General features: G+C 34.1%; 1 protein-coding gene across 1 annotated transcript in view; it reads left to right on the top strand.

Annotated features, from left to right (window-relative positions):
• The window catches only part of LOC117337107 (mRNA (2'-O-methyladenosine-N(6)-)-methyltransferase-like), a 29,738-nt gene extending 2,326 nt beyond the window's left edge, over positions 1 to 27,412 (top strand). Inside the window, exons 5-15 of the mRNA XM_033897896.1 lie at positions 912 to 1,143; positions 1,747 to 1,846; positions 4,778 to 4,940; positions 5,179 to 5,354; positions 5,840 to 5,926; positions 8,856 to 9,040; positions 9,598 to 9,691; positions 10,692 to 10,792; positions 19,967 to 20,041; positions 20,272 to 22,493; positions 22,687 to 27,412. Of these exons, the coding sequence (XP_033753787.1) occupies positions 912 to 1,143; positions 1,747 to 1,846; positions 4,778 to 4,940; positions 5,179 to 5,354; positions 5,840 to 5,926; positions 8,856 to 9,040; positions 9,598 to 9,691; positions 10,692 to 10,792; positions 19,967 to 20,041; positions 20,272 to 20,410 (1,352 nt within the window). The 3' untranslated portion in view covers positions 20,411 to 22,493; positions 22,687 to 27,412. The remainder of the gene's footprint in view (positions 1 to 911; positions 1,144 to 1,746; positions 1,847 to 4,777; positions 4,941 to 5,178; positions 5,355 to 5,839; positions 5,927 to 8,855; positions 9,041 to 9,597; positions 9,692 to 10,691; positions 10,793 to 19,966; positions 20,042 to 20,271; positions 22,494 to 22,686) is intronic.
• The last annotated feature ends 366 nt before the right edge of the window (positions 27,413 to 27,778 follow it).

The following is a 27,778-nucleotide window of genomic DNA, read 5'->3' as shown; positions in this document are numbered from 1 at the left end:
TTTATATTATTTTATGTTTTGAGAACATTTTGGGAAGGGACATCACTCTAACGGTACTTTCTAAAAATAGCACATGACAAGAAAACCAAAGCCAAGTACACAAGATATTCCTGAATCAATCAATCAAATCCAATTTTGGTTAATTTTAAGCTTACCTTTGTCATCTTCATACATAATCCATTTGTATTGCTGTAGCCATGGCTTGTAAAATGTATCATAATGTTTCGAAGATTTTGTGCTGTTGGCTGCAGGTTTTCCATCAGGTGTCATGATTGTAAGTCATTTGGATGGTTTTCCAAAAAAGGGAGCTGATGGACATCTGATCTGCCCCTCTCTTCATGGTGACACTGCCGTGAAAGGATTTTCAAAAATTGATCCATGCTTCTCAAATATTGGCTTGCATTCTGCTAATATCCCAGCTGAATATTAATTCTTGTGAAAGTAGAATCTTGTCAGGACGGCAGCTTTTCTGATGTTGTTGGTACATTTTATCTGATGTACTGACTAAAACCATACAACCACAACATTTCTTGTTCACATGGTCAAAACATTAGCAAGAGGTCAGTCGACTATATCAAAACATAATGTTGCGATCGCCTATTGTTCATCAATTAGGCCTAGTTCACCTGTAAAAACAGGGACCATAGGTAATGACTTTCGGACCCTATAGAAACGGAACTGCTTGGAATCAATATAAAATAGGGGTGTAAGGTAACAATTACATGCATGGTGGAACAAGTGAATTTGGCTGTGTAAGTGTGGCGTTAGCCAGCTAAGGGTAGGGGGGCGCCATGCTAAATTTTTACATTAACAAGGTATCGCTGTATAAACTGAAATTCAATGAATGGAATGTCTGCCTCAGATTAAATATATACTATTTTTGTATGTATTTGTTGTTGATTTTGTTTCAGGAATACATGCCCCTACAGAGTCCTTCAATAGGTGGCTGCTGGAGAGAAAGGTCATGGATAAGGGTTCAGACCCCTTCCTACCATCGGTGTGCTCTCCTGAGATATCACAATCTATGTACAGAGAAATTATGAATGACATACCTGTGAAACTGATCAAGCCCAAGTACTCTGGGGATGCCAAGAAACAGCTCTTCAAATATGCTGAGTCAGCAAAGAAAATGATTGAAACCAGGTAATTACATTCTACTGCAGTGCTTTTGAATGTCAAGTCAATTTGCAATACCGATATGTTAAACTTGCATACTAAAAAGAGGATGTTACCATGCAGGAACTGTAAATGCTTTAGTATATAGAACTCCATGTGAAGGGAAGTTACTCTTAGCCATTAAAAAATAGATTGAGTGTGGAAAAAGTGTCTTTGTTATGATACTTGTGCCTTGGTACACTTAAATCCTTTGAGGGACATTCTCTCTATAGTGATTATCTCTAAACTATCCTCCTATTGGAGGTTTATATTGATACTGTAAATTGCTAATTGAAGAGTTTGTTATTCAAGTTAGAATTCATAGGTTAAAAATAATACTTGAAAAACAATGTTCCTTTATTTGTTGTATGATTTTGCAGTATTATCATAATTAACTAAGAAAAATTGGAAGTCAAGTTTCAGGATTTGAGGAATATTTATTGTATAATCAACTATTTTCAAATGGGCCACATTGAATACATTACTAAAGAAGTTAGCATTTGTGTGATATTTTGTGGACAGTTTTAAGAGATGGACATGTATTTATATATTATTCCTATGTTTTTAATTGCCTCAAATTTTGTTCTGTAGGAGTGCTTCCTCTGAGAGTCGCAAGATTGTCAAATGGAATGTAGAGGATACATTCACATGGTTAAGAAAACAACAGAATGCAAGCTATGAGGACTTCCTGGTAAACTTTTAAAGAGATTCTTGTGTTATGTTTGGGGGTTGTTTATATTATCATAATGATCTGAATCATCTTTCGTAAGTATAACAAATATGGAACTCTATTTGAATAAATTCTAAAATCGATATGGACACCGTGAACAGAATTAGCATATTAATTGGGTTAATTCTTCAGACATCATTTTACATATCTAATAATAATATCGAAGTGTTACAACATGTATCACCTACATATTGGTCCATACAATAATGTAATCTAAGTGTTACAACATGTATCACCTACATATTGGTCCATACAATAATGTAATCGAAGTGTTACAACATGTATCACCTACATATTGGTCCATACAATAATGTAATCGAAGTGTTACAACATGTATCACCAACATATTGGTCCATACAATAATGTAATTGAAGTGTTACAACATGTATCACCTACATATTGGTCCATACAATAATGTAATCAAAGTGTTACAACATGTATCACCTACATATTGGTCCATACAATAATGTAATCTAAATGTTACAACATGCATCACCTACATATTGGTCCATACAATAATGTAATCAAAGTGTTACAACATGCAACATTTATCACCTACATATTGGTCCATACAATAAACATGTATCGCCTACATATTGGTCCATACAATAATGTAATCAAAGTGTTACAACATGCAACATTTATCACCTACATATTGGTCCATACAATAAACATGTATCACCTACATATTGGTCCATACAATAATGTAATCGAAGTGTTACAACATGTATCACCTACATATTGGTCCATACAATAATGTAATCGAAGTGTTACAACATGTATCACCTACATATTGGTCCATACAATAATGTAATTGAAGTGTTACAACATGCATCACCTACATATTGGTCCATACAATAATGTAATCGAAGTGTTAAAACATGTATCACCTACATATTGGTCCATACAATAATGTAATCGAAGTGTTACAACATGTATCACCTACATATTGGTCCATACAATAATGTAATTGAAGTGTTAAAACATGCATCACCTACATATTGGTCCATACAATAATGTAATCGAAGTGTTACAACATGCATCACCTACATATTGGTCCATACAATAATGTAATCGAAGTGTTACAACATGTATCACCTACATATTGGTCCATACAATAATGTAATTGAAGTGTTAAAACATGTATCACCTACATATTGGTCCATACAATAATGTAATCGAAGTGTTAAAACATGTATCACCTACATATTGGTCCATACAATAATGTAATCGAAGTGTTAAAACATGTATCACCTACATATTGGTCCATACAATAATGTAATCGAAGTGTTAAAACATGTATCACCTACATATTGGTCCATACAATAATGTAATGGAAGTGTTACAACATGTATCACCTACATATTGGTCCATACAATAATGTAATCGAAGTGTTAAAACATGTATCACCTACATATTGGTCCATACAATAATGTAATTGAAGTGTTACAACATGTATCACCTACATATTGGTCCATACAATAATGTAATCAAAGTGTTACAACATGTACCACCTACATATTGGTCCATACAATAATGTAATCGAAGTGTTACAACATGTATCACCTACATATTGGTCCATACAATAATGTAATCGAAGTGTTAAAACATGTATCACCTACATATTGGTCCATACAATAATGTAATCGAAGTGTTAAAACATGTATCACCTACATATTGGTCCATACAATAATGTAATCGAAGTGTTAAAACATGTATCACCTACATATTGGTCCATACAATAATGTAATCGAAGTGTTAAAACATGTATCACCTACATATTGGTCCATACAATAATGTAATCGAGGTGTTAAAACATGTATCACCTACATATTGGTCCATACAATAATGTAATCGAAGTGTTACAACATGTATCACCTACATATTGGTCCATACAATAATGTAATCAAAGTGTTACAACATGTACCACCTACATATTGGTCCATACAATAATGTAATCCAAGTGTTACAACATGTACCACCTACATATTGGTCCATACAATAATGTAATCCAAGTGTTACAACATGTATCACCTACATATTGGTCCATACAATAATGTAATCGAAGTGTTAAAACATGTATCACCTACATATTGGTCCATACAATAATGTAATCGAAGTGTTAAAACATGTATCACCTACATATTGGTCCATACAATAATGTAATCGAAGTGTTAAAACATGTATCACCTACATATTGGTCCATACAATAATGTAATCGAAGTGTTAAAACATGTATCACCTACATATTGGTCCATACAATAATGTAATCGAGGTGTTAAAACATGTATCACCTACATATTGGTCCATACAATAATGTAATCGAAGTGTTAAAACATGTATCACCTACATATTGGTCCATACAATAATGTAATCGAAGTGTTAAAACATGTATCACCTACATATTGGTCCATACAATAATGTAATCGAAGTGTTAAAACATGTATCACCTACATATTGGTCCATACAATAATGTAATTGAAGTGTTAAAACATGTATCACCTACATATTGGTCCATACAATAATGTAATCGAAGTGTTAAAACATGTATCACCTACATATTGGTCCATACAATAATGTAATCGAAGTGTTAAAACATGTATCACCTACATATTGGTCCATACAATAATGTAATTGAAGTGTTAAAACATGTATCACCTACATATTGGTCCATACAATAATGTAATCGAAGTGTTACAACATGTATCACCTACATATTGGTCCATACAATAATGTAATCGAAGTGTTACAACATGTATCACCTACATATTGGTCCATACAATAATGTTATCTAAATGTTACAACATGTATCATCTACATATTGGTCCCATATTTACACATTCCTGTATGTTACATAATATTGTTGCGTAATGTAAGCATTGTTTGTTACAGGAACGACTTGCTCATCTCAAACGGCAGTGTCAACCTCACCTCACAGAAACAGCTAAGGGATCGGTGGAGGGCATCTGTAGTAAGATCTTCAACATGTCAGTCGACACAGTCAAAACTCTGCATGAAAAACACTGGCAGATATTGAAAGAAAGCAACATCAATCGTGAGTTAGCAAGTTACCCCTTCTGTTTATGAAACATTTTCTGTGGAAAATAAAATGTTTATTTGGATTGGGGTTGTCAGATATAGTTGATCAACTTATGAAAGCTTGTACAGTTTATGCAAGAATTTTCACTTACTAACACAGAATTAACGCATCACTTTCAGTCTTTCTTCTCCATGTACAATGTCATGCTGTATACTCATATAAATTTACCATGATGTTTCTGTTACATTTTCAGAGGTTCCACCATTTCCAGAACCAACACACAAGCGTAAGGTAGTTTGTTACCCAATACAGATGGTGATTCCATGTCCGCGACTGCCACAGGTCGAAATGCAGACAGAAAATGAGGTTCACAGCCTTAAGTTCAAAACAGAAACTCTAAGAATCAACAGCTCACATTTTCATAAACTGGTAAGAAGCATGTGAATCCTGAGTTGAATTCAAAAATTCTAAGACGTGATTAATCTCAGTCATTTTTTTTACTGATAAACCAAGTCTTCAAGTACATATGTTAATTGTGATGTTAAAATTTTAGTCCCTTTCTGTATAATAGATGTCTAATACATATAAAATTTGGCCCTATTGTACCTTTATGTATAATAGGTGTCTAATACATATAAAATTCGGCCCTATCATACCTTTCTGTATAATAGATGTCTAATACATATAAAATTCTGCCCTATCATACCTTTATGTATAATAGAAGTCTCATACATACAAAATTCGACCCTTTCATGCCTTTCTGTATAACAAGTTAATAGGTGTCTAATACATATAAATAAAAACATTACTGAAGCCCCTGTATAAATTCAGCAATTAGTTTGTACCAGTAGATGGTTGGATATGTTAGGTCAAAGTTCACTGATGACTCGAATACAAACTTGTGTATGTTACAGGAACAGCTCTATAGACTTAATTGTAGGGATGATCCCAGGTTTGACCATTTTCTTGCCCGAGTATGGTGCTTGCTACGGCGGTATCAGGTAAGTGTTAGATGATTTAATTTAATTGTCTAATTTCCTACCTCCTCAACTTACCTATTATTTATGTTTTAAATATTTCTTGTACTCGTTATGTATATGGGGGCTCTCATTCGGTTACTTTATTGTAACCTCTTCGATTTGGCCTTTTAAATTCGGGGAATTTCTTGCCCCCAATTCATTATATCATATTTTGTGTATTTATTTCTTATGTAGATGATATGCTTGGGATCGCCCAAGCTCGGGGGTCGCCCCATCTGAAACAGTCTTAGCAGAACTGCCTGCTTTTTAGCTACCAACTGCTTACTCTGTGGCTTGAGGTCGCTCAAGCTAGGTTTCTCTCCTCTCTATTAGTCATAGCTAGCTAAGCTATGATCGCTCTAGCTTGGGGGTTGCATGCCCCTATAGTATAATTAGTATCTTAATTGTTTAGGTGTATCTTTTGAGTAGCGAGTAAAAATTTATTATGTAATATTGTTAGTTGATGTTATTTAGTTGTAAGAATGAGCAGCCCCTAAGAATGCCAAAACCTTTAGATAATATTTAATATGAGCCTGAACAAGTTATTGGTTCCATTCAATAAATTTTTGACTTTCATACTGTTTTGGTGTGTTGTGTATAAAATGATATTTTGTTTACTAAATAGTTGTTTGTACACAACATTTAAAAACCCCGTCACAGTCTTCATGTTAGTAAATATCTATTTCTAACCTCGCGCCTTTGATCACGTGATGTTCTTGACCAATGGAAATACGTCAGGGGATAGCGCCACCTGCATTCATTTTCAAGCAGCGTGATTATTTGTAGCAGCAGTGTTTTATTCATCATCCACCATCCGCCCCACCTCCACCTTTGATAATTTGCAGTTTTCTTTACTGTGGTTTGTGTATAATTGTTTATATTATATTATAATTACCTTTTAATATTTATATACTGTTGTTTTGTTTTGATTGCCTGTACTTTTCATGTGTATATGTTGTTTTTATTATATGTGTTTACTTATAATATTTATATTTATTACATGTCTTTTTTACTTGTTTCGGGCTCATTTGTTTAGGGGTAAGTAAGGCCTCATGGTGAGACAACACCTGGCAAGCTGGTCTGAGCATTGGATAAACCTATCTCCCTGATTCAGGTTGGGGCAGCCGGCTCGCAGCACCTTTTTGTACATCTGTGTTGGTTAATTATAAGCTTTATTTTGTTACAATGCAAGCTGTCACATTTTTATTTTTATTTTGGGCTGCTCTTCTTAGTAAGGAATAGTTAGAGGATATCACTCACAGTAATGAATTTATCACGCCGTGATATTAGCACTTTTAAATTCGGGGAATTTCTTGCCCCCAATTCATTATATCATATTTTGTGTATTTATTTCTTATGTAGATGATATGCTTGGGATCGCCCAAGCTCGGGGGTCGCCCCATCTGAAACAGTCTTAGCAGAACTGCCTGCTTTTTAGCTACCAACTGCTTACTCTGTGGCTTGAGGTCGCTCAAGCTAGGTTTCTCTCCTCTCTATTAGTCATAGCTAGCTAAGCTATGATCGCTCTAGCTTGGGGGTTGCATGCCCCTATAGTATAATTAGTATCTTAATTGTTTAGGTGTATCTTTTGAGTAGCGAGTAAAAATTTATTATGTAATATTGTTAGTTGATGTTATTTAGTTGTAAGAATGAGCAGCCCCTAAGAATGCCAAAACCTTTAGATAATATTTAATATGAGCCTGAACAAGTTATTGGTTCCATTCAATAAATTTTTGACTTTCATACTGTTTTGGTGTGTTGTGTATAAATATAGATATCACTATTCTTTATTAATACAAATGCCGTTTTGGATGAAAGTATATGTTAGACTTTGTCTTGAAACACATTTTTAGCTCACCTGATCTGAAGGAATTGACTTCTTCATAACCGCTGATCATAATTTGACCAAACTTGGTCAGAAGCATCCTTATGGGGTGTGGACTCAAAATTGTACAATGGCGGGGCTGACCCCTTAGGGTCCTGAGGAGTGGGGCCAAAAGGGGTCAGTTTGGCTATATTGATGTAGATGAAACCATGAAGCCTGGTAGCATCACCATGGGGTGGGGATCCAAAATTGTACAAATGGTGAGGGTGACCCCCCACCCCCTGGGGGCCTTGGGGGCCAAAGTCGGTCAATTTATATTAATTTGACTGCATTTGATATAAACAACTTCTTTAAAACTAAACAATGCCAATTAAATCAATTTTAGATCCTTAACTAGGAAAGTGGTTATTATATAATTCATATAGAAGTTTTTGTCAATTTGGTGAAATATATAGGTGAGCTATACCTTGAATTCTAAAAGAGAGCTACTATTCAATATACTTTTGTCTATCTGAAACTAATATTCAGGGCTTTTCCTGTACTTTGGAGTGTAAGATCTTAATGATTTGTGTGTGGGTATACCTTGGAAAACTGATTAATGCATACCTATTGGGATGGAAGAGTATTATGTGCCATACTTTAGATAGTAATAGCCAAGTAGTAACATACCACTGGTCAGAAATGGGGGAGTATAGTTTTCTTTCTGGGTAGAAGTGGGGGGATTATAGCTTTCTCTATGGTCAGGTGGGGGAGTTTGGTTTGCTTACTGTTGAGAGGTTGGGACATATGGTTTTCTTTCTGGACAAAGTTTGGGGAGTATGGTTTTTATGCCCCTGTCATTCCGTCTCATTTCGTCCCATCCCGATGCAATGTATTAAAACCTAGCTAATCTCAGGAACTGCTGATGCGATCCTCACCAAATTGTGTTTCGGGGTTTCAAGTGTTCATTTTTTACAGACATTTTCTAGTCTTCTGTTCACATGTAGGGGAGTATAGTTTGCTTACTGTTGAGTGGTGGGGGAGTATAGTTTTTTGCTCTGGTGGGGAAGTATAATTTACTCACAATTTGTTGTCTTGGTATTTCAGACATTGTTTGGGATTCATGCCAATGAAGGATTTGGTTTACAAGGAGCCCTTCCTGTCCCTGTGTTTGAGTGTTTGAATCGTGTGTTTGGTGTTTCATTTGAGTGTTTTGCATCCCCATTGAACTGCTACTTCAGGCAGTACTGTTCAGCGTTTGAAGATACAGATTCTTACTTTGGTTCTCGTGGGTAAGTCATCTTTACATTGTACATGAAAACTTCTTTGATTATGCTACTATTTTGTTACTCTGGTAGTATGAAGAGGTGATCTGATAGCCATCTGTTTTTTCACCATCAAGTTCTTCAAAAAACTTTTTCTTTAATCCACTGATTGGAATTTAACTTAATATGACTGGAAGCATCACAAGGTGGAAGGGATTCAAAATTGTACAAATGGTGAGGTTGACTGCCAGGGGACTGAAGGGCAGGGCCAAAAGAGGTCAATTTGGCTGTATTGTTATAAACGCCATCTCTAGAACTATGCACTGTATATCACTCATATTTTATATCACTAATACATCACTGGAAGCATCTCTAGGTGATGATGATTTAAAATTGTACAAATGGTGCACCTGACCCTCCAAAGTGGTTGGGATTCAAAATTATCCAAATCATTGGGCTGATCCGCCCCGGGGGTTGAGGGGTGGGGCAAAAACTTGGCAATTTGGCTATATTGCTATAAACAATTTCTTTTCTAGAATTATACAGTAAAATTCATTGACAAAATTTGCATGTTGATTTTACAGATCAATTTTGAAATTCCATCCAGTGTCTGGGTCTTTTGAAGCCAATCCACCATTTTGTGAGGAACTCATGGAAGCAATGGTGGACCATTTTGAGGTAATATTTTCAGCATATCCAAGGAGAATAGGGAGTAAGAAGGTGTAAGAATTTCAACTCATTTATCCAAGTTAAAAACGCTTTCTTAATGATTAATTAATGATGACGGGATAGTTGGACAACTAAATTGGTAGTGACAGGATAGTAGGACAGCTGAATTAGTGGTGACTGGAAAATAGGACAACTGGATTAGTGGGACAGCTGGATTAGTGGTGACTGGATAGTAGGATAACTGGATTAGTGGTGACTGGATAGTAGGATAACTGGATTAGTGGGACATATGGATTAGTGGTGACTGGATAGTAGGACAACTGGATTAGTGGTGACTGGATAGTGGATCAACTGGATTAGTGGTGACTGGATAGTGGGATAACTGGATTAGTGGTGACTGGATAGTAGGATAACTGGATTAGTGGGACATATGGATTAGTGGTGACTGGATAGAAGGACAACTGGATTAGTGGTGACTGGATAGTGGATCAACTGGATTAGTGGTGACTGGATAGTAGGACAACTGGATTAGTGGTGACTGGATAGTAGGACATATGGATTAGTGGTGACTGGATAGTAGGACATATGGATTAGTGGTGACTGGATAGTAGGACATATGGATTAGTGGTGACTGGATAGTAGGACATATGGATTAGTGGTGACTGGATAGTAGGACATATGGATTAGTGGTGACTGGATAGTAGGACATATGGATTAGTGGTGACTGGATAGTAGGACATATGGATTAGTGGTGACTGGATAGTAGGACAACTGGATTAGTGGTGACTGGATTAGTGGTGACTGGATAGTGGATCAACTGGATAGCCAGACTGCTGGATTACTAGTGGCTGGAAAAAGAAACAACTTCATTACTAGTGCAACTTTATAGTGAGACAACTATATCAATGCTGGCTAGGTTAACAATGTTGATCATCTGTTTCAGTTAAATCTTGTATACTTGATAAGTACATGTATTGTGAGTTTACACAAGACATTTACATGTTTGCAGGGTTTGCTAGGCGATACCCAGGAACCTTTGTCATTTATTGTGTTCATACCGGAGTGGAGAGACCCTCCGACTGAGGCCCTCATGCGCCTCGAGTCCAGCAGGTTAGTATCTGATTGACATACATGGATTGATCCAAATCATCCCTACAGTCTCTCTCCAATATCTAAATTAGATATTAATTAAATTAATAAAGGATCATTTCATTTTAGGATATTCTGTAGTATTTATCAAAAGATAGCCACACTTAAAATCTAGTTTATAGGATGTACATGTATTCGATACTGATGTCATGTTGATATGGTTATGGAAATGTATCGACACTTACACTATAGGTTATAGATATACACTATAGGTTATAGATATACATTCTAGGTTATAGATATACACTCTATGTTATAGATATACACTATAGGTTGTAGATATACACTCTAGGTTATAGATATACACTCTAGGTTATAGATATACACTATATGTTATAGATATACAATCTAGGTTATAGATATACACTCTAGGTTATAGATATACACTATAGGTTATAGATATACACTATAAGTTATATATATACACTCTAGGTTATAGATATACACTCTAGGTTATAGATATACACTAGGTTATAGATATACACTCTATGTTCTAGATATACAGTCAAACCTGTCTATAGCGACCGCCCAAGGGGAGGCAGAAAAACGGTCACTATAGACAGGTTGCCTTTATAGACAGGTCAAAATTATTGCACCAACCAATTTACTTAAAACTGCCATAAATAAATTGTCATTGAACAGGGCATTCAGAAGACCAGTCAGAAGTTAAATAAATGCATAAACTTTATAAATCTGAAGGGTTTAATATTTAATGATTTGTGGACCCACACACAAAATATAACTCAAAATGGTCTTATAGATTTTTTTTTTTTTAATTTTGTTCTGAAATAATGCTATATGTATCTATCAAATTATCTCCCTTTCTTTCATAAATAAAGAAAAAGAATACACAATAATTAATTAATTAATTATATTTGTGTTACTACTAATTATTTCATGTTATAGTCTTACTTCTTAAAACCAAAATATTTTTTTCTGACCCAAATTGAAATCCGAATATTTGTGTCAGTTTACGACTTTTTATTAGTATTGACTAATTAAAGATGGCGGCAGTACAAACGCTAGTATCGACAGCTACGATTAAGAAAGGCAATATTGGCTTTCATGTGAGTAAATCTTGTTGACAGATTTGACCAGTGTTTGTTATTGAAGTGGTGTATCCTAGTTGTAATCACAAAATTAACTGTCCGTGTCAAATGAAGCCACCTATGCACAGTTGTAATGTAATACCGACACGCATGGTGACCCGACTCCCCTCTTACCGAGCCCCAGGCCAGGGCAGCTACAGTAATTATAGGCTAATAGGTGGTAGGGGTCTTTTGTTTATATACTCAGGCCAGGGTTGTGGTGCTCCTTTGTTTGTATAATCAAGCCAGGGTCGATGTGTCTGAATTTTCCGGGGATTTTATGAGGGATGACTGCCGAGAGCAGAAAATGGCTGACAGAAATCGGTCGCTATAGAAAACAAATTAGCGACCGCCGTTCCGAAATCACCGGTCGTTAGCCACATTAGACAGGTAGTCGCTATACAGAGGGTCGTTATATAGTAAAATCTCACGGGGAATCTTAAAACCGGTCGTTATAGACAGGCAGTCGTTATATACAGGGGGTCGTTAGAGCAGGTTTGACTGTACACTATAGGTTGTAGATATACACTCTAGGTTATAGATATACACTATAGGTTGTAGATATACACTCTAGGTTATATATATACACTCTAGGTTATAGATATACACTCTAGGTTATAGATATACACTCTAGGTTATAGATATACACTCTATGTTATAGATATACACTCTAGGTTATAGATATACACTCTAGGTTATAGATATACACTAGGTTATAGATATACACTCTAGGTTATAGATATACACTCTAGGTTATAGACATACACTCTAGGTTATAGATATACACTCTAGGTTATAGATATACACTCTAGGTTATATATATACACTCTAGGTTATAGATATACACTAGGTTATAGATATACACTCTAGGTTATAGATATACACTCTAGGTTATAGATGTACACTATAGGTTATAGATATACACTCTAGGTTATAGATATACAATCTAGGTTATAGATATACACTCTAGGTTATAGATATACACTCTAGGTTATAGATATACACTCTAGGTTATAGATATACACTCTAGGTTATAGATATACACTCTAGGTTATATATATACACTCTAGGCTATAGATATACACTCTAGGTTATAGATATACACTCTAGATTATAGATATACACTCTAGGTTATAGATATACACTCTATGTTATAGATATACACTCTAGGTTATAGATATACACTCTAGGTTATAGATGTACACTATAGGTTATATATATACACTCTAGGTTATAGATATACACTCTAGGTTATAGATATACACTCTAGGTTATAGATATACACTATAGGTTATAGATATACACTATAGGTTATAGATATACACTCTAGGTTATAGATATACACTCTAGATTATAGATATACACTCTAGGTTATAGATATACACTCTAGATTATAGATATACACTCTAGGTTATAGATATACACTATAGGTTATATATATACACTCTAGGTTATAGATATACACTCTAGGTTATAGATATACACTCTAGGTTATAGATATACACTATAGGTTATAGATATACACTATAGGTTATAGATATACACTCTAGGTTATAGATATACTCTCTAGGTTATAGATATACACTCTAGGTTATAGATATACACTCTAGGTTATAGATATACACTCTAGGTTATAGATATACACTCTAGATTATAGATATACAATCTAGGTTATAGATATACACTCTAGGTTATAGATATACACTCTAGGTTATAGATGTACACTCTAGGTTATAGATATACACTCTAGGTTATAGATGTACACTCTAGGTTATAGATGTACACTCTAGGTTATAGATATACACTCTAGGTTATAGATATACACTCTAGGTTATAGATATACACTCTAGGTTATAGATATACAATCTAGGTTATAGATATACACTCTAGGTTATAGATATACACTCTAGGTTATAGATATACACTCTAGGTTATAGATATACACTCTAGGTTATAGATGTACACTATAGGTTATATATATACACTCTAGGTTATAGATATACACTCTAGGTTATAGATATACACTCTAGGTTATAGATATACACTATAGGTTATAGATATACACTATAGGTTATAGATATACACTCTAGGTTATAGATGTACACTATAGGTTATATATATACACTCTAGGTTATAGATATACACTCTAGGTAATAGATATACACTCTAGGTTATAGATATACACTATAGGTTATAGATATACACTATAGGTTATAGATATACACTATAGGTTATAGATATACACTATAGGTTATAGATATACACTATAGGTTATAGATATACACTATAGGTTATAGATATACACTCCTAGGTTATAGATATACACTATAGGTTATAGATATACACTATAGGTTATAGATATACACTATAGGTTATAGATATACACTCCTAGGTTATAGATATACACTATAGGTTATAGATATACACTATAGGTTATAGATATACACTCTAGGTTATAGATATACACTATAGGTTATAGATATACACTCCTAGGTTATAGATATACACTCTAGGTTATAGATATACACTATAGGTTATAGATATACACTATAGGTTATAGATATACACTCCTAGGTTATAGATATACACTCTAGGTTATAGATATACACTATAGGTTATAGATATACACTCTAGGTTATAGATATACACTATAGGTTATAGATATACACTATAGGTTATAGATATACACTCTAGGTTATAGATATACTCTCTAGGTTATAGATATACACTCTAGGTTATAGATATACACTCTAGGTTATAGATATACACTCTAGGTTATAGATATACACTCTAGATTATAGATATACAATCTAGGTTATAGATATACACTCTAGGTTATAGATATACACTCTAGGTTATAGATATACACTCTAGATTATAGATATACAATCTAGGTTATAGATATACACTCTAGGTTATAGATATACACTCTAGGTTATAGATATACACTCTAGGTTATAGATATACACTCTAGGTTATAGATATACACTCTAGGTTATAGATGTACACTCTAGGTTATAGATGTACACTCTAGGTTATAGATGTACACTCTAGGTTATAGATATACACTCTAGGTTATAGATATACACTCTAGGTTATAGATATACACTCTAGGTTATATATATACATTCTAGGTTATAGATATACATTCTAGGTTATAGATATACACTCTAGGTTATAGATATACACTCTAGGTTATAGATATACACTCTAGGTTATAGATATACACTCTAGGTTATATATATACACTCTAGGTTATAGATATACACTCTAGGTTATAGATATACACTCTAGATTATAGATATACACTCTAGGTTATAGATATACACTCTAGGTTATAGATATACACTCTAGGTTATAGATATACACTCTAGGTTATAGATATACACTCTAGATTATAGATATACAATCTAGGTTATAGATATACACTCTAGGTTATAGATATACACTCTAGGTTATAGATATACACTCTAGGTTATAGATATACACTCTAGGTTATAGATATACTCTCTAGATTATAGATATACACTCTAGGTTATAGATATACACTCTAGGTTATAGATATACACTCTAGGTTATAGATATACACTCTAGGTTATAGATATACACTCTAGGTTATAGATGTACACTCTAGGTTATAGATGTACACTCTAGGTTATAGATATACACTCTAGGTTATAGATATACACTCTAGGTTATAGATATACACTCTAGGTTATAGATATACACTCTAGATTATAGATATACAATCTAGGTTATAGATATACACTCTAGGTTATAGATATACACTCTAGGTTATAGATATACACTCTAGGTTATAGATGTACACTATAGGTTATATATATACACTCTAGGTTATAGATATACACTCTAGGTTATAGATATACACTCTAGGTTATAGATATACACTATAGGTTATAGATATACACTATAGGTTATAGATATACACTCTAGGTTATAGATGTACACTATAGGTTATATATATACACTCTAGGTTATAGATATACACTCTAGGTTATAGATATACACTCTAGGTTATAGATATACACTATAGGTTATAGATATACACTATAGGTTATAGATATACACTATAGGTTATAGATATACACTATAGGTTATAGATATACACTATAGGTTATAGATATACACTATAGGTTATAGATATACACTCCTAGGTTATAGATATACACTATAGGTTATAGATATACACTATAGGTTATAGATATACACTATAGGTTATAGATATACACTATAGGTTATAGATATACACTCCTAGGTTATAGATATACACTCTAGGTTATAGATATACACTATAGGTTATAGATATACACTATAGGTTATAGATATACACTCTAGGTTATAGATATACACTCCTAGGTTATAGATATACACTCTAGGTTATATATATACACTCTAGGTTATAGATATACACTCTAGGTTATAGATATACACTCTAGGTTATAGATATACACTATAGGTTATAGATATACACTCTAGGTTATAGATATACACTATAGGTTATAGATATACACTCTAGGTTATAGATATACACTATAGGTTATAGATATACACTATAGGTTATAGATATACACTCTAGGTTATAGATATACACTATAGGTTATAGATATACACTATAGGTTATAGATATACACTCTAGGTTATAGATATACTCTCTAGGTTATAGATATACACTCTAGGTTATAGATATACACTCTAGGTTATAGATATACACTCTAGGTTATAGATATACACTCTAGATTATAGATATACAATCTAGGTTATAGATATACACTCTAGGTTATAGATATACACTCTAGGTTATAGATATACACTCTAGGTTATAGATATACACTCTAGGTTATAGATATACAATCTAGGTTATAGATATACACTCTAGGTTATAGATATACACTCTAGATTATAGATATACAATCTAGGTTATAGATATACACTCTAGGTTATAGATATACACTCTAGGTTATAGATATACACTCTAGGTTATAGATGTACACTCTAGGTTATAGATGTACACTCTAGGTTATAGATGTACACTCTAGGTTATAGATATACACTCTAGATTATAGATATACACTCTAGGTTATAGATATACACTCTAGGTTATATATATACATTCTAGGTTATAGATATACATTCTAGGTTATAGATATACACTCTAGGTTATAGATATACACTCTAGGTTATAGATATACACTCTAGGTTATATATATACACTCTAGGTTATAGATATACACTCTAGGTTATAGATATACACTCTAGGTTATAGATATACACTCTAGGTTATAGATATACACTCTAGGTTATAGATATACACTCTAGGTTATAGATATACACTCTAGATTATAGATATACAATCTAGGTTATAGATATACACTCTAGGTTATAGATATACACTCTAGGTTATAGATATACACTCTAGGTTATAGATATACACTCTAGGTTATAGATATACTCTCTAGATTATAGATATACACTCTAGGTTATAGATATACACTCTAGGTTATAGATATACACTATATGTTATAGATATACAATCTAGGTTATAGATATACACTCTAGGTTATAGATATACACTCTAGGTTATAGATATACACTCTAGGTTATAGATATACACTCTAGGTTATAGATATACACTCTAGGTTATAGATATACACTCTAGGTTATAGATATACACTCTAGGTTATAGATATACACTATATGTTATAGATATACACTCTAGGTTATAGATATACACTCTAGGTTATAGATATACACTATAGGTTATAGATATACACTATAGGTTATAGATATACACTATAGGTTATAGATATACACTATAGGTTATAGATGTACACTCTAGATTATAGATGTACACTCTAGGGTATAGATATACACTCTAGGTTATAGATATACACTCTAGGTTAAAGATATACACTATAGGTTATAGATATACATTCTAGATTATAGATATACAATCTAGGTTATAGATATACACTCTAGGTTATAGATATACACTATAGGTTATAGATATACACTCTAGGTTATAGATATACACTCTAGGTTATAGATATACACTCTAGGTTATAGATATACACTATAGGTTATAGATATACTCTCTAGGTTATAGATATACACTCTAGGTTATAGATATACACTCTAGGTTATAGATATACTCTCTAGGTTATAGATATACAATCTAGGTTATAGATATACACTCTAGGTTATAGATATACTCTCTAGGTTATAGATATACATTCTAGGTTATAGATATACAATCTAGGTTATAGATATACACTAGGTTATAGATATACACTATATGTTATAGATATACACTATAGGTTATAGATATACTCTATAGGTTATAGATATACACTCTAGGTTATAGATATACACTATAGGTTATAGATATACTCTCTAGGTTATAGATATACAATCTAGGTTATAGATATACACTATAGGTTGTAGATATACACTCTAGGTTATAGATATACACTCTAGGTTATAGATATACACTCTATGTTATAGATATACACTATATGTTATAGATATACACTCTAGGTTATATATATACACTCTAGGTTATAGATATACACTCTAGGTTATATATATACACTCTATGTTATAGATATACACTCTATGTTATAGATATACACTCTATGTTATAGATATACACTATATGTTATAGATATACAATCTAGGTTATAGATATACACTATATGTTATAGATATACACTCTAGGTTATATATATACACTCTAGGTTATAGATATACACTCTAGGTTATATATATACACTCTAGGTTATAGATATACACTCTATGTTATAGATATACACTCTATGTTATAGATATACACTATATGTTATAGATATACAATCTAGGTTATAGATATACACTCTAGGTTATAGATATACACTCTAGGTTATAGATATACACTCTATGTTATAGATATACACTATAGGTTGTAGATATACACTCTAGGTTATAGATATACACTCTAGGTTATAGATATACACTCTAGGTTATAGATATACACTCTAGGTTATAGATATACACTATAGGTTATAGATATACACTATAGGTTATAGATATACACTATATGTTATAGATATACACTCTAGGTTATAGATATACACTGTAGGTTATAGATATACTCTCTAGGTTATAGATATACACTATAGGTTATAGATATACACTATATGTTATAGATATACACTCTATGTTATAGATATACACTATAGGTTATAGATATACACTCTAGGTTATAGATATACACTCTAGGTTATATATATACACTCTAGGTTATAGATATACACTCTAGGTTATAGATATACACTCTAGATTATAGATATACACTCTAGGTTATAGATATACACTCTAGGTTATAGATATACACTCTAGGTTATAGATATACACTCTATGTTATAGATATACACTATATGTTATAGATATACACTCTATGTTATAGATATACACTCTAGGTTATAGATATACACTATATGTTATAGATATACACTCTAGGTTATAGATATACAATCTAGGTTATAGATATACACTCTAGGTTATAGATGTACACTCTAGGTTATAGATATACACTCTAGGTTATAGATATACACTCTAGGTTATATGGGGCAAAGAAGTAATTCAAACAGTGTAAACAATAAGTTTTGTTAAATTTTCGAGGCAATCCACCCCTTTATCAAAACACAAAAAATCACAAATACAATCACATAATATATATAAGAAGTACTGGAAATACAATAAAATACAATAAGAATAATGTTTTAGTAACTGGAGAAACCACAATGAACCCTTCGGCAAACGTGGGCCGAAGGCGGATACTGTGAGGATCCAGTGTTATCTGGATTATACTGTTCATATTACTTCTTTGACCCCTATAGGTTATAGATATACACTCTAGGTTATAGATATACTAGATAGCATACTGGTATTTACATGCCATCAGATCAATCATTCTGAAAATCATCAACTTGACAATATGCTTGTTTTACTGTTCAGTAAATGAAATATTTTGTATTTTAACTTTTTTCAGATTTAAAAGAAAACAGGTGATATTTCCACCGTATGAGCATGAATATAGAAGTGGTTTTCAGCATATTTGTCCAAAGTAAGTTGAACAAGAAAGCTGTATGGTATTAAGCATAACAGTAATATTTTTTTTTACCATGTACTTCGTAACCTGCAATATTTCTTTTCAGGGCTTCAAATGCAATTATAACCAATTATTTTTTAGATCCTGTTTTAAATTATTTCACTACAAATCAGCATGAAAATAAATCTAAATTATTTTGTCTTAAATGTTATTGCTATTAAATTAGATTTATTTTGCTATTTCAGGATGGACATGAGTTCCAAGTCATTACATGGTACAATGGTGGTGTTCCTCCAGAACAATGCTGGCTTTGCCAGGTGGGGACCAACCCCAGAACGAGTCAAGGAATTGTTGTTATCATCCAAGCCTCGTGATACTGTATAACACAAGTGTTCACAGATCTAAGAGCGAAGATTGACACAGACATTGTTCCACAGACAGTTAATGCTGGAATGTGTGCTAATATTCGTATCTTTGTATCTGCAGCTGCAGTTCATCAGCTTCATGTTCGGTGTCCAGTTAGATTTCATGTATGTAGTCGGTTATCCTCTTTATTTAGATTTCCTCTCTCTTGGTAGTACTGGTATTGACTTGAATCTACTGTACAGTAAAATCTCCTGTATCTGATGGGGAAAAAAATATTGTGTTGCTATAGGTATGTATTGGACGTGTGTTGGAATGTAACGTAACATTCCTCATTGCAAAGTAATCAATAGAATGTGTAGGAGTAAATTTAATGTGCAATTCAGGGCATCCAGTTGACCCTTGATTTTAAGCCATTTCAGAAATCAAATTACTTTTTCAGAAATCTGAAGGGTCAAAACATCTGTCAAATAGATAAGTCCCTTCAAACCAAAGAGTTGGATATGATTTTGGAGAGTCAAAAACATACTCTGAAGGGTCTACTGGATGCCCTGCAATTTCAGAATGTACTTTGGTATTACATCCTGACTATTTATGCAATATGCCGCCTAGATTTTGAAAGGTAGCATACCTCCTTAAGGTGAAGTGCACCATCAAATTAAGATATGTTCTACTGCAGAAGTGTACCACATTGATCACACTTGGCTATGCATTTTACATTATCTCATTTGACTGAATTTCTGGAAGAATTGAACTTTACATTACCAGTGGTAAACTTTTGGGCTTTTTATCTAAAGGAAAACACAGTGGCAGGGGAAGTAACTCCAAACCGGAAAGCTCCTTTTTGTTGTGCTATCTTGTTATCTAAGGGAGAATACTGTGGATGATTAAAGGTGAAAAACTCCACTCAAATGTGGAACTCTTCCTCCGCACAATCAAGTACTAATAAAGGAGATACCCTTTAAATACACATTTGAAACTATCCAAATTGTTACTACCCAATTGAACTTGTCAAACACTTCCAGAATTACACTTCCAGATTTATGAAATAGAAAGTCGTTCTCCTTCCATTATACACAATCAAGGTATCTGTATTGCAAATATTGATCTTACTGTCACTGTGGAACAGAAGTTGTTTGAACAAGACATTAATCTAAGTGTTATCTTGTGAAGCTTCTTTATTGTAAGAGGTACAGACTGTATATGTATTATGTTATTTATTCCTGTATAACTTTGTGTGGTATGTATTGTTTATTTACTTGGAATTAGACACCCTGGAGTTGTAAATCTCCATCAGTCTCACCGGTGTGATATAATATGTCATGTGTTTCCTTTGGACAACCTTGCCTGATCAACATCAGATAGACAAGTCTACATGAAGTTTTGTATCAAAGAGAATTGATCTGACAATGTACAAAGTTCTCACCTGCTTTATCCATCTATATGTTGGAGTGATCTCCTTTTTGTCATTAAAAACACATGCGTTTTCACCATATAAAAAGTCTAAACATATCATTAAGGTGATGAAGAGTAAGCCTACGAGGGGGATAATAATCCACTTGCTTTGTATCTATTGACAGAGGCCGGGGAAAGTAGACTATCACCATTCATCAGTATGATCAACAGCTTGTTAAAAAAAGAAAGGCTTCTCTCTTGTTACAAATCCAACTTCCAGTACTGCTGTTTGTTAATGTTAGATTTACTGTAGAATTAGGTCTGTGTGGTGGTCGTAGTAAATTGTTGTCTGGCGGTATTCCTGGCTTGTCTGGCAGTATCCTTGGCTTGTCTGACATAATCCTTGGCTTGGCTTGTCTGACATAATCCTTGACTTGGCTTGTCTGACATAATCCTTGGCTTGGCTTGTCTGGCAGTATCCTTGGCTTGGCTTGTCTGACATAATCCTTGGCTTGGCTTGTCTGGCAGTATCCTTGGCTTGGCTTGTCTGACATAATCCTTGGCTTGGCTTGTCTGGCAGTTTCCTTGGCTTGGCTTGTCTGACATAATCCTTGGCTTGGCTTGTCTGACATAATCCTTGGCTTGGCTTGTCTGACATAATCCTTGGCTTGGCTTGTCTGACATAATCCTTGGCTTGGCTTGTCTGGCAGTATCCTTGACTACTGGTAGTATTAGGTGTGTGTGGTGGTTGTAATACATTTTTGTCTGACAGTATCCTTGGCTTGGCTTGTCTGACGTAATCCTTGGCTTGGCTTGTCTGACAGTATCCTTGGCTTGGCTTGTCTGACATAATCCTTGGCTTGGCTTGTCTGACATAATCCTTGGCTTGGCTTGTCTGACAGTAATCCTTGGCTTGGCTTGTCTGGCAGTATCCTTGGCTTGGCTTGTCTGGCAGTATCCTTGGCTTGGCTTGTCTGGCAGTATCCTTGGCTTGGCTTGTCTGACAGTATCCTTGGCTTGGCTTGTCTGACATAATCCTTGGCTTGGCTTGTCTGACATAATCCTTGGCTTGGCTTGTCTGACATAATCCTTGGCTTGGCTTGTCTGACATAATCCTTGGCTTGGCTTGTCTGACATAATCCTTGGCTTGGCTTGTCTGACATAATCCTTGGCTTGGCTTGTCTGACATAATCCTTGGCTTGGCTTGTCTGGCAGTATCCTTGGCTTGGCTTGTCTGACATAATCCTTGGCTTGGCTTGTCTGACATAATCCTTGGCTTGGCTTGTCTGGCAGTATCCTTGGCTTGGCTTGTCTGGCAGTATCCTTGGCTTGGCTTGTCTGACATAATCCTTGGCTTGGCTTGTCTGACATAATCCTTGGCTTGGCTTGTCTGGCAGTATCCTTGGCTTGGCTTGTCTGACATAATCCTTGGCTTGGCTTGTCTGACATAATCCTTGGATTGGCTTGTCTGGCAGTATCCTTGGCTTGGCTTGTCTGGCAGTATCCTTGGCTTGGCTTGTCTGACATAATCCTTGGCTTGGCTTGTCTGGCAGTATCCTTGGCTTGGCTTGTCTGGCAGTATCCTTGGCTTGGCTTGTCTGGCAGTATCCTTGGCTTGGCTTGTCTGGCATAATCCTTGGCTTGGCTTGTCTGACATAATCCTTGGCTTGGCTTGTCTGACATAATCCTTGGATTGGCTTGTCTGGCAGTATCCTTGGCTTGGCTTGTCTGACACAATCCTTGGCTTGGCTTGTCTGGCATAATCCTTGGCTTGGCTTGTCTGGCAGTATCCTTTACTACTGGTAGTATTAGGTGTGTGTGGTGGTTGTAATAAATTTTTGTCTGACAGTATCCTTGGCTTGTCTGAAAGTATCCTGACTACTGGTAGAATTTGGCCTGTGTTATAGTCAATAGTAAATAGTTGTCTGACAGTATCTTTGGCTTTTCTGACAGTATACATGGCTACTTGTAGAACCTGGCCTGTATGATAGTTGCAGTAAATTGTTGTATGACAGTATCCTTGGTTTGTCTGTCCGTATCCTTCTCTTGTTTGACAGTATCCTTGACTACTGGTAGAATGTCTGTGTGATAGTTGTAGTAAATTGTTTTTTGACAGTATCCTTAGCTTATCTGACAGTATCATTGACTACTGGTAGGATTTTTGTGTGATAGTTATAGTAAATTGTTGCTTGACAGTACTTGACTACTGATTTTCTGTAGAGTTGGGCCTGTATGATTGTGGTAATGAATTGTTTTGGTTGTTTCTAGTACTGTTGGTGAAAAAAAATATTTTCAATTTTTCATTGTTAAATAATGTTGAAGTTAGATGATCAGAACTGCTTTAATGTTTGATTCAGTTCTTCTAATAGATTAGTTTTCTGCCTAGTTGTGTCGCCTGTGAAGAATGGGGGACACTTAGCTGTCACTTTGTCCATTGTGACACTTCAGTTTTCCAGACTTTTTCTTTACTGTTCTTTACAATTTGTAACTGAGTATGTGGCTTTGTCATAATGAATTACAGTTTGGGTTTGAACCCTGTGTCAATATTCCATTTTCTGTTTGAGTGATAGCCCTTTTCACAGTTTTAGGGTACTACTGGATCATAATGATGAATTGCTGGCATGATGTCATTGCTTTGTGTTTTGTGACATAGAATTGTTGTGAATGGGGAATCCCCATCTTAACCATAGGATGTTTTTTGGCGAACGAATTACATATTTTTAGAGTGGAATTTTGTGTTTATTGATGAGTGTGTGAGAAAATGATCAAAGATGGGCCAGTTGTGTGGATGGATATCTCAACCCTTGTGTAATGGTTTGGCTGGCCAGCTCTCTGCAAGCCTTGTGCTGAACAGCCAAACTCTTCAACTCGGGTTGAAGTATCCCTGTCCATGAAACAGACCCATGTAAGATTATGTTTATCCTACACACCTGTTGGTGATTGGTTGTGTTTTGTATGGATACACAGAGTCGTTCAGTTCATTCTTAGTACTGATACCACCTGAAGGAAGCCATAGGGAAACTCAAATTTCATTAATCAAGGCTGTCATGTTTGGTTACATTGTTTGGTTACTTCTTGGTTTCTACTCTATATAGACATTTTCTAAAAGAAATGTAGACATTCTGTTTTTTATACTGGTCATTTACCTTAATATACAGGGTTCAGAGCTTTCCTGGAAGGTTTAAGCTGTTCATGTCGTTTTGAGTAATATATCAAACTTTATTGGAAGTTCCGTGGAACATTTTCCACTTCATCATTGATATGTGTGTGCTAATATTCACAGTGTTGAAAATTGACAGCTTTTAAACCTGAAACTAACACTGTATGATGTTTTTGTGCAATATAGACTTTATTATTTCTCATCCAAAAGCTAATTATGATATTTCTATGATTTTTATGTCTGTACAGTATTTAAGATATCCCCATTACAGTGGATGCACTACACGGTTCGTTTGGGCTATGAGCTGATGTTAACCAACATTCATGATGAAACTTTTCCTAAAGTATTGATAACTACCACTATATATCAACAGAAAAGACAGCACATCCTATAGTTGATATTTGAATTTATTTATAAGGTTTTGAAGGTAAACATTTGTTTGCCAATTGACTGTTCTCTTAGAAGAGATAGAGAACAGAAAATGCATGTGACTAATATTCCAAGTTGACTTAAGTGCCTATTTCTAGCATACTAGGATCACCAATGTCGTTCTGGTGACCGTCTTGTCATGTCCTAGTACTTCAGTGTATATCTTCTTTTTTCAATGTCCAAACCTAAAAACCTGAAAATGATGACATCGATAATGATCATTGATCACATTTAAATCACTCCTGTCTGTACTAACTTTATCAGTATATATCACTGTAAACCACTCCTGTCTGTACTAACTTTATCAGTAAATATCACTGTAAACAACTCCTGTCTGTAATAACTTTATCCGTGAATATCACTGTAAACAACTCCTGTCTGTACTAACTTTATCAGTGAATATCACTAAACAACTCCTGTCTGTACTAACTTTATCAGTGAATATCACTGTAAACAACTCCTGTCTGTAATAACTTTATCCGTGAATATCACTGTAAACAACTCCTGTCTGTAATAACTTTATCAGTGAATATCACTGTAAACAACTCCTGTCTGTACTAACTTTATCAGTGAATATCACTGTAAACAACTCCTGTCTGTACTAACTTTATCCGTGAATATCACTGTAAACCACTCCTGTCTGTACTAACTTTATCAGTGAATATCACTGTAAACAACTCCTGTCTGTACTAACTTTATCAGTGAATATCACTGTAAACAACTCCTGTCTGTACTAACTTTATCAGTGAATATCACTGTAAACAACTCCTGTCTGTACTAACTTTATCAGTGAATATCACTGTAAACAACTCCTGTCTGTACTAACTTTATCAGTGAATATCACTGTAAACCACTCCTGTCTGTACCATCTTCATCCTTGAATATCACTATCTTACAACTGTTGCTTTCTGATATCCTATTAAAATTTAATACTTTATTTTGATTTAAATTGTTTCAATACACCAAATTAACTTACAGATATGTGAGAAGTAAACAAAAGTTATAAACCCCTATTGCTACTTCTCTGAAATTTAATGTATTAAAGTTATTTTTATATTCTTCCAAGATAAGTGCATATTGCCTATGGCTTAGAATGAAAGTGCTGCTTGATATGTATAGATATAGAGCACAGAATTTTGTATTAACCCTGCCCTTGTGTTAAGGTTTTTAGTTCACCTGGCTCAAAGGGCCAAGTGAGCTTGTGCTGTGGTGTGCCATCCGTCTGTCTGGTGTCAACTTTTCCATTTATACAACTTTTTCTCACTTACCAAGTCTCAGAGTCATGATATTAATCTGATGGGTTCCTTGGATGAGACCTGACAAAGTTTGCGGAAAGAAATTATCTTGACCCATATTCAAGGTCATAGGTGTCAAATTCCTTAAAAACTTTAAACACTTCTTCTTGCTAATCAAAACCCCAAGAATCATATTTAGCTAAAAGGTTCCATAGTTAAGGCTCCACAAAGTTTGTGAAAAAAATAACCTTGACACATATTCAAGGTCACAGGGAACATTAACAATTTCTTCATGTTAACCAAAAGGCTAATAATCATGATATTTGGTTGTTAGTTCCCTATGATGGAGACCCCACAAATTTTGCGAAAAGAATTGGCTTTGAACCATATTTTAGGTCAAATTGTTCAAATACATAAAGACATTTTTCTGACCTCTTGTTCCACACAAATTGTGGCTGAGTGAAAATTAATAATTCTTTGATCACATGAAAGGCCTAGAATGAAGCTCTTCTGATTAAATGAAAGACTTGGAATCATCAAATAAGTGAATACTAGGTGACTGATGCAGACCCATTGGGCCTCTTGTTATTAGTTATCTTGTTAAGTAGAACAATAGACAGCATGTTTTTGTTATTTTTTACACTGTTAAATTTTAACCAATATACAGTCTATGTAAATTTCATTTTTTTTTCTACATTTAAAAAAAAGAATCATTTGTATATATTTTGTTGTTTGGGTTTCCTAAATCTTAAATTTAGGTAGATATACAAGTCAGATTTTTGGGGTGAAACAATTTTTTGTACATAAACATTGGTATGTTTACATTTTCATTACAATTAGAGGCTTCATTGTCATTTGACATATTCAATTAACTTAACAAATGTAGGTATAAGTTAGCCGTGGTATCATGTCAACCGGAGAGTATAACGTGTGTGTTACATACATTGTGGTGTTTCCCAAGGTCATTGCATAATGAATACTTACGATACATGTTGTAGTGTTAATACCTTTACTCTATCTGTACCTTTGATGTTACCTTCCCAACTGCCAGAGATACCAGAGTGATATGTAAACATCCTCTTCTGTATAATCTGTATTTACAGATTTTCAGTTTTAAAAATCAACAATGGTTTGTCTTTTTCAGCCACTGTCCTTGTTTCTCTTCACTTG

Source organism: Pecten maximus, chromosome 11 (genome assembly GCF_902652985.1).
Source record: "Pecten maximus chromosome 11, xPecMax1.1, whole genome shotgun sequence".
In the NCBI taxonomy this organism is placed as follows: domain Eukaryota; kingdom Metazoa; phylum Mollusca; class Bivalvia; order Pectinida; family Pectinidae; genus Pecten; species Pecten maximus.
This window is presented reverse-complemented; position numbering and strand designations above follow the sequence as displayed.